Below are 12,503 nucleotides of genomic sequence, written 5' to 3' on the forward strand. Positions count from 1 at the left end.
CTACTCTACTGCATCCCAGCCCAGGGCCCTAGCAGTGTCAGAGAGGTCTGCCACTGGGTCGGCAGGAACCCAGCCACAACACGCCGACCTAGAAGCAGTCAGCCCTGTAGCTGGCCAGTTGTCGGCTGCCCCTGGGTTACTTCCTCCCTCCCCAAGGTTTGGTACCTCAGGTATCCACCAGTTCTCGGGCTCCTCCGGGTAGACAGCCTATGGTAGTCCCACTAACACCTCATCTGGGTCCGTCTCCTCTGGGGGCAGGGTGTGGCAAAGCATGGATTCAGCTCCTGGGCACTGCAGCAGGGGAAGGAGGCGGCCATCTCCTTTGCTGGCTCCCACTCAACTGAGCTGCAGGGCCCTCCCTTTATACTTCCTGTCCCGCCCCATTCCTTCTGGTGAGAGGGGCGGGGTGGGTTTGGCTCCGCCAACCAACAGGAGCATAGTGGTCCCTTGCTCTCCAGTCCGGAGGGAAGCCACTCTATCTCACTACAATGTGTATTGATGATTCAGCCCATAACTTGCAGGTTTTTTTTTTTTTTTTTTTTTTTACTGAAAAACTAATTAAAAGTTGTCTTTTCACTTCATAGCTCTCCTACAACCACACCATCATTCCCTGCATAGATCAGCAGCAGGGCTTGAACCCTAGACCTTCAGACCCCTAGTTTATACCCCTACTGTAGCTGTGAGAGTAATTACTAGCTCTGTTGTAGACTAGCCAATGGGGGAGAACTTGACACATACTTTCTCTGTGGGCTTTGCAGGTATTTACTAGTCTACAGCAGAATATCACTGACCAGAAATCCTACATTCTATCCCCAGCTTTCGGAGAAGAGTGTGATTTATAATGTTTAGAGATAGGATAAACTCTGAAAGGAATTATTGTACAGTGAACTAGATTGGGATTTATCCTGTTAGAGACCTGGGGTCTGGGCTGGAAATGACCTTGCATAAACTCTGTACTAACTTTTTTTAAAAAATGGAAGGCGTGTTCAGCAGCTCTTCCCTAAACATCTTTTGAGGTTGACGTTCATGGCTTTAGTCAATAATAAGGGTAGTGAATTGAATGGAAATGTAAATAGAAATTACAATTAAATTCTCCTATTATCTCTATCAATTCATTTTTGATCAAGCCACCATGAAAAATTCAACTAGTACTCTAAGTTTATATTCTATACTTCGGATTTTCCCATCTCAGTGAAATATTTTACAAAATAAAGATTTTAAGTATCTGTTACCACTGAATATTGTAACAACCTGAACTATGATTCTGTTACTGCGGCAGATAAAACACACAGTTTTAGTTTCATGATAATTGTGGTAATATATCAGAAAAATAGCAAACTGCAATTGGAAAAATACGCAGTATAGCATAAATCACAGCTTATTCTTTAAGGTCAAAGCCTCCTGGCATTGACAATATAATGGTGATAAAACTAAGAGAGATGTCTAAAATAAGGTGGATACATAATCATAAGAAGAACAAATAACTATACTCTAGCCTACTTTTAAGTGATATCCTGTATGGCTCACCAAACAATGCGTTATTTTATGAGGCAGTGTAGTCTATTGGACTGAGTTTAGGTCTGAGAGCCATGAATTCCTGAGTTCTAATCTTGGCTCTGACATTCCCATGGGACCTTGGGCAAAATCATTTTACCTCTGTGCTTCAAGTTCCTCATGTATAATATATCCCTTCACAAACTGTTGTAAGTACTGTTTAGATAGAGCTTTGAAAACCTAAATCCTTTGAGAGATATTATTGTATTTTAAACTGCACAAAAACTCAGCCCACAGGACTGAATTCATGACAAGTTCTTAGTGAGTGCCATTTTAGGTAGCAGAATTAGATCTGTAAAAGTATTTGTGGGGGAAATCTTTTGAATATATTGAATGGGAAAGTACAGGTAATTCAACAAAGAGGGTAATAAAATAAAAGGGAAGAAGAGGAAATAGAATCATCAATGAGATTACATTCTGACTCGGCAAAGGCTAGAGCATAGCATGGTAGAGCAAAAAACAACTCTTAAAATAAATGCAATAAAAATATCTCTGACTCTGTCAAGCTTCCTTCCCCACTCTGAACTATAGGGTACAGATGTGGGGACCTGCATGAAAGACCCCCTAAGCTTATTCTTACCAGCTTAGGTTAAAAGCTGTCACCACCAAAGTTTTACACAAGGAACAGGGAAAGAGCCCACTTGGAAAAGTCTTTCCGCCCAAAATATCCCCCCAAGCACTACGCCCCCTTTCCTGGGAAAGGCTTGATAAAAATCCTCACCAATTTACACAGGTGAACACAAACCTAAACCCTTGGCTCTTAAGAACAAGGAAAAACCAATCAGGTTCTTAAAAGAAGAATTTTAATTGAAGAAAAAGTAAAAGAAAAACCTCTGTAAAATCAGGAAGGGAAATACCTTACAGAATAGTCAGATTCAAAACATAGAGAATCCCTCTAGGCAAAACCTTAAGTTACAAAAAGACACAAAAACAGGAATATACATTCCATTCAGCACAACTTATTTTATCAGCCATTTAAACAAAACAGAATCTAATGCATATCTAACTAGATTGCTTACTAACTCTTTACAGGAGTTCTAACCTGCATTCCTGCTCTGGTCCCGGCAAAAGCATCACACAGACAGAGAGGACCCTTTGTTTCCCCCCACTCCAGCTTTGAAAGTATCTGGTCTCTTCATTGGTCATTTTGGTCAGGTGCCAGCAAGGTTATCTTAGCTTCTTAACCCTTTACAGGTGAAAGGGTTTTTCCTCTGGCCAGGAGGGATTTAAAGGTGTTTACCCTTCCCTTTATATTTATGACAGACTCATTTCTTGTAGAAGTGGGGCTCTTAAGGAGTGATATGAATGAACAAAGGGCAGTGGTCCGTGCACCTGCTTAGGAAGATCATCTAATGCATAGTGTCTACTGTCAAAGGGATCAGTGACAAAGTATTTACAGGTTTCAGAGCAGCAGCTGTGTTAGTCTGTATTCGCAAACAGGAGGACTTGTGGCACCTTAGAGACTAACAAATTTATTTGAGCATAAGCTTTCGTGAGCTACAGCTCACTTCATTGGATGCATTCAGTGGAAAATACAGTGGGGAGATTTATATACATAGAGAACATGAAACAATGGGTGTTACCAAACACACCGTAATGAGAGTGATCACTTAAGGTGAGCTATTACCAGCAGGAGAGCGGGGGGGGGAACGACCATTTGTAGTGATAATCAAGGTGGGCCATTTTCAGCAGTTGACAAGAAGTCTGAGGAACAGTGGTGGGTGGGTGAGGAGGAATAAACAAGTGGAAATAGTTTTACTTTATGTAATGACCCATCCATTCCCAGTCTCTATTCAAGCCTAAGTAAATTGTATCCAGTTTGAAAATTAATTCCAATTCAGCAGTCTCTCGTTGGAGTCTGTTTTTGAAGTTTTTTTGTTGAAGAATTGCAACTTTTAGGTCTGTAATTGAGTGACCAAAGAGACTGAAGTGTTCTCCAACTGGTTTTTGAGCGTTATAATTCTTGACGTCTGATTTGTGTCCATTTATTCTTTTACGTAGAGACTGTCCAGTTTGACCAATGTACATGGCAGGGGGGCATTACTGGCACATGATGGCATATATCACATTGGTAGATGTGCAGGTGAACGAGCCTCTGATAGTGTGGCTGATGTGATTAGGCCCGATGATGGTGTCCCGTGAATAGCTATGTGGACACTGTTGGCAACGGGCTTTGTTGCAAGGATAGGTTCCTGGGTTAGTGGTTCTGTTGTGTAGTGTGTGGTTGCTGGTGAGTATTTACTTCAGGTTGGGGGGCTGTCTGTAAGCAAGGACTGGCCTGTCTCCCAAGATCTGTGAGAGTGATGGGTCATCCTTCAGGATAGATTGTAGATCCTTGATGATGCGTTGGAGAGATTTTAGTTGGGGGCAGAAGGTGATGGCTAGAGGCATTCTATTATTTTCTTTGTTGGGCCTGTCCTGTAGTAGGTGACTTCTGGGTACTCTTCTGGCTCTGTCAATCTGTTTCTTCACTTCAGCAGGTGGATATTGTAGTTGTAAGAATGCTTGATAGAGATCTTGTAGGTGTTTGTCTCTGTCTGAGGGGTTGGAGCAAATGAGGTTGTATCTTAGAGCTTGGCTGTAGACAATGGATCGTGTGGTGTTGTCTTGATGAAAGCTGGAGGAATGTAGGTAGGAATAGTGGTCAGCAAGTTTCCGGTATAGGGTGGTGTTTATGTGACCGTCGCTTATTAGCACTGTAGTGTAGTGTCCAGGAAGTGGATCTCTTGTGTGGATTGGTCCAGGCTGAGGTTGATGGTGGGATGGAAATTGTTGAAATCATGGTGGAATTCCTCAAGGGCTTCTTTTCCATGGGTCCAGATAATGAAGATGTCATCAATGTAGCGCAACAAGAGTGGGGCATTAGGGGACGAGAGCTGAGGAAGCGTTGTTCTAAGTCAGCCATAAAAATGTTGGCATACTGTGGGGCCATGCGGGTACCCATAGCAGTGCTGCTTATTTGAAGGTATACATTGTCCCCAAATGTGAAATAGTTATGGTGAGGACAATTGCAATTCTTCAACAAAAAGACTTCAAAAACAGACTCCAACAAGAGACTGCTGAATTGGAATTAATTTGCAAACTGGATATAATTAACTTAGGCTTGAATAGAGACTGGGAGCGGATGGGTCATTACACAAAGTAAAACTATTTCCCCTTGTTTATTCCCTCCCACCCCTCACTGTTCCTCAGATGTTCTTGTCAACTGCTGGAAATGGCCCACCTTGATTATCACTACAAACAGTTTTTCCGCCCCCACTCTCCTGCTGGTAATAGCTCGCCTTAAGTGATCACTCTCTTTACAATGTGTATGGTAACACCCATTGTTTCATGTTCTCTATGTATATAAATCTCCCCACTGTATTTTCCACTGAATGCATCCGATGAAGTGAGCTGTAGCTCACGAAAGCTTATGCTCAAATAAATTTGTTAGTCTCTAAGGTGCCACAAGTACTCCTTTTCTTTTAGAATATTTACAGTTTCTTCCATACACTAACTTATCAGACCTGGTGCATCATTTCTACCATGGTGTCTACAAGAAATGAGTCTAATGTATTTCACTCCCAACATTTGCGGGGCACAAAGGTGACTGAAAGAGTGGGAGAAAACAGTAGCAGGCAATGTGCTCACACAAACAGGCAGAATCTGTTCATTTGTACATTAATAATGCAGCAGTACAGCTGTCTCTTATAAAATACTCAGACGTTGCATCAAAGCTTGGATCTTTGAACAGTAAAGTCCTGGTAGCTGAAATGAATATATTTAATTTGTTTATTCCAAGAGCGAAGAAGGCTGACCGAAAGGCAAAAGGCAATCTTGAGCCAGATATATTCCTGCTGAGTATGTCCTCTGAGCTCTTGAATTAACTAAGCATTTTGAGGATCTGGAACCAATCTAATAATATCCCAACTTAGTATTTCATCTTTCATTTATTTTTCAAATCATCCTAATATCTTGTAAGGAGATATCAAATTGATCATAAAAAACAATGAACTGCAACAGTCACAAGTAAATAATTTTCCAAGCAAAGCTTTGAAATTTAACGCTTATATTATGGTATTAAAGTTACTCTCCTTTGTATTACTTACCCTCCATGTATACATGCAGAAGAAAAAAAGACTATAATATTTCACCCCATATTTTCTATTTACATATGTGTCTTATCTACCGAGTGTGTGTAGGCGATGAGGAAGATGCTATAGGCTCTGGGAGCAGAAAACAGCATAAATGGATTTAATGGAGGGGATGGTGCTCAGTGCTAACATATAATTGGGAGGGAGAGGTGTCCAGCATTAAGATATCGTTTGGGAAATGGCGTAAATTGAAGTAGCCTGGTAGCATGTTAGGAGGCAATATGAATTAAGTTATTCATGGGGAGCTACTCAGAGTTGATTCACCGGTGGGGAGGCAGCATTGAGTGTTTTAATTGTGGTTAGGAGGGCCGCCCAACGTTAATTAAAACTGCCTCAATAAATCAATTAATTTTGTTTTGTTAAATCAATTAATTAATCTGGGCAGGGCTCCCATGCATGGCTTGCAAGGGGGCAGTATATTTCAGCAGTTTACATCTTCTTAGCTATTGCATATGTAGTATTTAGAGAAAAGTAATAACATCATAAAATCAAACTACTATTTTTGTGTGAAATAAACAAACAATCTAAGTTCTACAAATATAGGCGACCTTAAAAAAGCAGCCAAATTCTTCCCTCCTCTACACTGGTGTAAATCCCATTGCAAACAACTACAATGTCCTCACTAATATCTGCATCTTGGAACCCAATCCCTGTCTATCCATCTTATTTCAGAATCATTCCAGCAATATAACCCATTCTCTTCTGCTAACAATTTGAATAATCTCTAAAAAGAAGAAACTAATGTAACATGAATTGTACTAACAAAGCAGTTCTATAACTTCATTCTGTGTACTCCCTCTTCTCTGCTCCATATCTAATGTCATTTCCCCTGTCTTTTTTAGGCACATTTAGACTGTAAGCTCTTTTGGCCAAAAACTGGCTAAAGTTTTCAAATGTGGGCACCCAAAATAAGTCCCTATATTCATAGTTAGGCACTGGAGTAAACAGTCTGGTTTTCAAAGATGTGGAATTGTGTCTGCCTGGCATTTTTGAAAAATAGGCCATTCCATGCATGTTTGCTTATTTGGGCCTATGTCTTTCTAATTTATGTAGAAGTGCCATGCACATCATTGATGCTATACAAATATTAATGATAATAAATAGGAATCACCACCATCACATTTTAAGATAAAATGTATAGCTCAATTTACCCTCAGCCACTTACATTTTTAGAAAATCTCACTGTGAAATTCCCAAAGTTTCCCTATTATAATGTTTCCTGAAATCTTTGCCTCAGTGACTGTCTCAGTTTAAGTAAAACTTTCTTGAGAGTGTACTTCCTCCCACATACCACACCCCACTATCTGCTGCTGTTTACAGACAATCACTTCAGGTACAAGAGCTGACACTTACAAAGAGAGTCAAACATGGTCAATTTTAGTACAACTGTTGTTGCTCTGTCAAATTCATACACAAGTAATCCTGTAAATAATGTCCTGCTGGGAAAAATATATCCGTAGATATCTGCAGGGTTGAATAAAAACATATTTACTTACTTGAAAGTCTCTTTCTTCCAGTATCTCTTTCCTCCACCTGACAAGGAAGGCAGCACAGACGTACAAGTGAAAATGAGAAAAACCCTCAGGTTCAGACTAAAAAACAAAAAACAAACAGAAATTAAATTTACTGAGTCATTACTTTACTTATGTCATTTTACCCCAATTATATATAAGACATTCAATATTGACTTGGTGTTGACGATATCAAATGTTTAAGAGAAACAAAGAACACAGACTATGTGCTTTCTTAATCTTCATTAGGTCTAGAATCTTATTAGATTTAAGGGACTTAAAACTCTATTTTTCACATCCCAAATGTATTATGACTTCATCTCTGTTATAAGCATCCATAGACTATATCCTATACTGAGAACCAGGCCTGGGTGCATATTTCTCAAAGTTAAACTACTTTCTTTCCAGCCCATTCCAGGCTTTTCCCTTTAGTAACTATGTTCTATGAATTACTGTAAGCTCAAGCACACTCCCCCAAACCCAGTGTTACAACCATATGCCCCATGTCCACTACTTTGAGTGTCGAAGTTCAATCTAATATTCATTTCTGTGACGTTGCACTACATATGTTTTATGGAAATATGCTTATGAGTGTAAATATGATGTAACTGGAATATGCTTTATACAAAAGGTCTCTTGTAAGGTATCATTACAAACCCTATAATCTCACTGAGTGTGTTCATCCTATTTGTATGTAGGAATCATTCTTGTATCTGAAGCTAGAAATATGAAGCATAACTCTGAAGTCCTATTGTAATTATGCAAAGTGTGGGCCATTAATGGTGGTTTAGAACCTTGATGGCTGCCATTAACTAAGACATTTGGTGGTAAATGGCTCTGTTTACTTGCAAACCTCCCTGGGTACCTGCGGGCCAGCCCTGGAAGAATGAGGTCCATATCACATGATACAGAAATCCATCTTAAACCAGTTGCTTTTCCATTTAGAGGTGGGGGAACCAGAGAGACAAAAGTTTCCCACCTTGTGCCAAAGCTATAAAAGGGGGTGGAACAGAACAAAGAGGGCGGTCAGTCATGAGAAATCCCCTAGTTACCACCTGAGCTGGAACTAACAAGTGCTGTACCAGGGGAAAGGATTGGGACGAGGCTAGGAAGGAGTCTAGTCTGTGAAAGAAGCTTATTGAAACATCTCTGAGGGTGAGATTTACCTGTATTCAGTTTCTTAACGTACTAGGCTTAGACTTGCGTGTTTTGTTTTATTTTGCTTGGTAACTTACTTTGTTCCTTCTGTTATTACATGAAACCACTTAAATCCTACTTTTTATACTTAACAAAATCACGTTTGTTTATTAACTAACCCAGAGTAAGTGATTAATACCTGGGGGAGCAAACAGCTGTGCATATCAGTGTTATAGAGGGCAGACAACCATGAGTTTACCTTGTATAAGGTTTATAGAGAGTAAAACGGATTTATTTGGGGTTTGGATCCCATTGGGAACTGGGTGATGGAGATAGGTGATCTGCTGAGCAGTTTTTTGTTAAAGTCTGCAGCTTTGGGGCATGGACCAGACCTGGGTCTGTGTTTGCAGCATGCTGGCATGTCTGGCTCAACAAGGCAGGGTTCTGGAGTCCCGAGCTGGCAGGGGAAATGGGCTCAAAGGTAATTCCAGCACATCAGGTGACCGTCCCAAGGGGGTCTCTGTGACCGAACCCAGTCACAATTTCTTTCTCAAGCCTTTTCACTGTAGTAATACAGTGCTGTGTCCATTTGTTACCTTTTTTGAAAAAATAAAATGTAAAGTTTGGTGGGTGTTGACCAGCTGCTAACGTATCACATTAAATCCAACAAAAATTGTACCCTCTCTGCATTTAATAACATGAACACTACAGTTTAATTCTGGCACACAATCAGTTGCAGGCCCCAATTTTGTAACCAAATCTGCTCGTTTTCCTAATGCATTTTGGAGTCATTTATTTGAATCCCCAACAAAGGTCATTTTCTATGGCTCTTGGCCGTAGTTTAGATTTCACAAACATACTAAAGAGTTAGTCCAAAGGCATGATCTCCATGTACAGTATTAAAGAAAAGTATTTCCCTAAAGCAAGATCTGTGGCCTATTTAAAAATGTAACTGGGTAGAATTTTATTTGAGACTGATTTCCAATTACTGCTGAACTAGTAAAATTGAAATAAGAAAACTATGATCCAACTTATTTTTGGTGTTAGCATTGGTTTACAGAGAACACACACTATAGAGAAGTCTCATTAGATCAAAATTTTGGAAAAAAATTAATTAGTTTTTTGAAGTTAGAAAACTATAGCTCTGATAAATAGAGGGAGTACAATTTAGTTAAGATATTTAACCAAATAATATAAGTAAATATAAAATATAGTAATTGTCCTTCATAAAAATCTAACAGAAGTCTGGATGTTTTCTTAATCATCTTAGCTGGTCATTGCAGAACTATTTCTCATTGCTTTCCTACAATTTTGTGTGCAACACACATACTTGAGGTTGGGGCATTTGTTATATAATTCATTGAGTTAGACTTTTCTTCTTGTTTTAAACAGGCTATATATTTTCTGTGGAGAAACATACATCTGGAGGCATTGCACGTGAAGCCTGAATGTGGACTAGTGCAGTGGTGACTCCTGTCCTTGTCCATCGGTGCCGTTGACTTCGGGTGTGTGCCCATTGGGTCCGTAGTTACATCGACAGCACCTGCCACTGTAGATCTTCATGAGCCATGGGTACTGGGCTGAAAATGTCTTGGTGCTGGCAGTACTGAGAATATCAAGCATGCCGGAGATTGTTTAGGAATAGTGTGGGGCTCACTAGCGTGAGGACTTCTTGCTCTCCTTTTTGATGACTTACGAGAGGGGTCAGTGGCTGGTTCTTTGACCCATAGCCTTTGGATGTTGACCATTGTAGGGAAGAATAACATCTGCTAGGTGACTTTTGGTGTGGGTCTGGGGAGGGTTGGAAGGACTCCCCCAGAAATATTATCTTCTGTCTCAACTCCCTGTCCATGCAAGACCTGGGCCTGAGTTGCTGGCAGAGACCACACTTCTGTGGAATGTGGCCTTCCCCGAGTAAGCGTACACACTGGGAGGAGTGATTGTCTGCAACTGGGATAGCCTCTTTGCAGGAGACACACTTCTTGAAGCCCGGTGAACCAGGCATACTTTGTTGTGGGAAGGGTCCCCAACAAGAAAATAACACGGAGGAAAATAAAGTCTTTTTTTAAGGAAGAAAATAAGAAAGAAGGGGAAAAAACTCTACAACTACAACTCAGTACTTGGAGATTGACTAGCTATAGACACGTAAAATGAAAGTAAGGTTGTAACAGACTTTGAATAGCTTTGTCTCTAGCCGGGGTGGTTGAGAAGGTTGGCTAGCCTTATGGCAAGGCATGAGGAGAGAGAGTGCATGTGCGGGCCCAACAGACACTGCTACTGAAGATCTCTAATCAGCAGTGCAGGGACGCAAGCACACCTGTAGTGGAGCACCTATAGGGACACTACTCGAAGAAGAAAATGCAATTCCTTGTGTTGGAATTTGCTTGGATTAAAAACAACAGTCTTGAACACCATCAGAGAGGGCAGAGGGAGTACCGGATTTACCATGGTGCCGGTCCCAGGCTCGAAAGTGGTCCCGTCCCAGCCAGCTCTTCTCTGTCCCCTGCCCACCGCTCTCTCCTGCCAAGGCAGCGGGCAGAAGCTTGGTCCTGCCGGCTCCTGCTGCAGGACAGACTCCATCAGCAGCCAAGCTCCCCCATCCCCTGCCTCTTCCCACAGTGTGCCGCGTTCCTGGCCCTCCCCCTCTCCCTGCCACCAAACAGCTGATCGCCCACACGAGGGGGGCCTTGGAGAAGGGGGTGGAATCAGGGCATGTCCCTCCAGCCCCCTGCTGCAAGACTCTCAGGGCAGGGGGTTGGGGCTCTGGGCTGGGGTTCTGGGGGTGCTCCCAGCCCCAAGCCCTGACTCCTACACCCCCTCACACACCCCCAGCCCTCTGCCCTGACTCCTGCACCCCCCACACATACCCATACCCCCCACCCCATGCCCTGACTCCTGCACCCCCTCACACACCCCCAGCCCTCTGCCCTGACTCCTGCACCCCCCACACATACCCATACCCCCCACCCCATGCCCTGACTCCTGCACCCCCTCACGCTCCCAACCCTGACTCCTGCACCCCCCCACATACCCACTCCCACCCTGACCACCAAACAGGATCTCCTGCACCCCCCCTCACATTCCCACCTGCACCCCTCACACCAAATGGGAGATGCCCCAGGTAAGTGCTCCACACCTCAACCTCCTGCCCCAACCCTGAGCCCCCTCCCTCACTCTAGCTCCTGGCCAGACCCTGCACCCCAACCCCCAGCCTGCTCCTGCACCGTAACTCCGTCCCAGACCCTGCACCCCCAGCTCTGTGCTCAGTGCACCCCCACCCTCAGCTCAGTGCAGAGAGAGACAAAAAGAATGGGCTAGAACCAGGGAGAAGGTAGGTACCTGCTCTATGTGGGAAGGGGCCGGGGGAGGATCCTGTTTACCCCCTCCCCAGCCCTGCTGCGTTTGCAGTTTACCCCGGCCCCTCCCTTGCTCCAGAGACCAATGCTAGCTCCCGCCACGCTTCGCTTTTGCCCCCAGCCCCTACATTGCTCCCATCAACAGGGACTAATCCTTCCCCCATGCCCCACGGTGTTCATATTGCCCCTGGCTCCTGCCTTGCTCCAGCTGGGGACCAATCCTCCCCCACCACGCCCCGCTGTCAGGGTGGATAAAAATCAATGATTTTTTTTTTAAAATACTCAAAAATCTGATTTTTGAGGGAAAAAACCTATCTAAAGATAATTATAATATATCTTAATTAAAACTAAGATCATCATGGAATAGGGATTATAAATTCTAATTCTACAGTATGAGAAAATATATGCATATAATGTTTAAGAAAAGTTTTGCAAATGAGTTATAATAGTTCATCGATTAGGGACCCAATTTTATGGGGTTCCAGGGGCTTCTGTACAGATTATTTAGGTTAATCTTTCTATCTACCCAGTGGGACTCAGTGTTCAGTCTAGAAGATACCATCAGAGATGCTTAGTTTTGCAGTTCTCAAACTGTGGATGTGTGTCTCCAGAGGTAACATGCTTGTTAACAGCAACAATGTTTTTAAATAAATAAATAAATATATAGACGTGAGAAATAACAGACCTCATCCCTATTGTCCCTCTGCAAATTTGTGTACACAGAGTCAATCCCTTACCTCTCTTTAAAAGTGAAAAGTTTCAAAAAGTTCAATGAATAGAAGATTGTTGGGGGCGGACAATGAGAAGAAGTC

The 12,503-nt window shown here is 42.4% G+C and overlaps 1 protein-coding gene across 3 annotated transcripts in view; it reads right to left on the reverse strand.

The window, feature by feature from the left end:
* The window catches only part of TBC1D22A (TBC1 domain family member 22A), a 438,694-nt gene that overhangs the window by 87,583 nt on the left and 338,608 nt on the right, over positions 1 to 12,503 (reverse strand). For all 3 annotated transcript variants that reach the window (XM_084629309.1, XM_084629310.1, XM_084629311.1), the window contains one exon: positions 7,184 to 7,279. In XM_084629309.1, coding sequence (XP_084485435.1) covers positions 7,184 to 7,279 — 96 coding nt within the window. The remainder of the gene's footprint in view (positions 1 to 7,183; positions 7,280 to 12,503) is intronic.

The sequence above is a fragment of the Lepidochelys olivacea genome, assembly GCF_965140295.1.
Source record: "Lepidochelys olivacea isolate rLepOli2 genome assembly, chromosome: 1".
Taxonomy (NCBI): domain Eukaryota; kingdom Metazoa; phylum Chordata; order Testudines; family Cheloniidae; genus Lepidochelys; species Lepidochelys olivacea.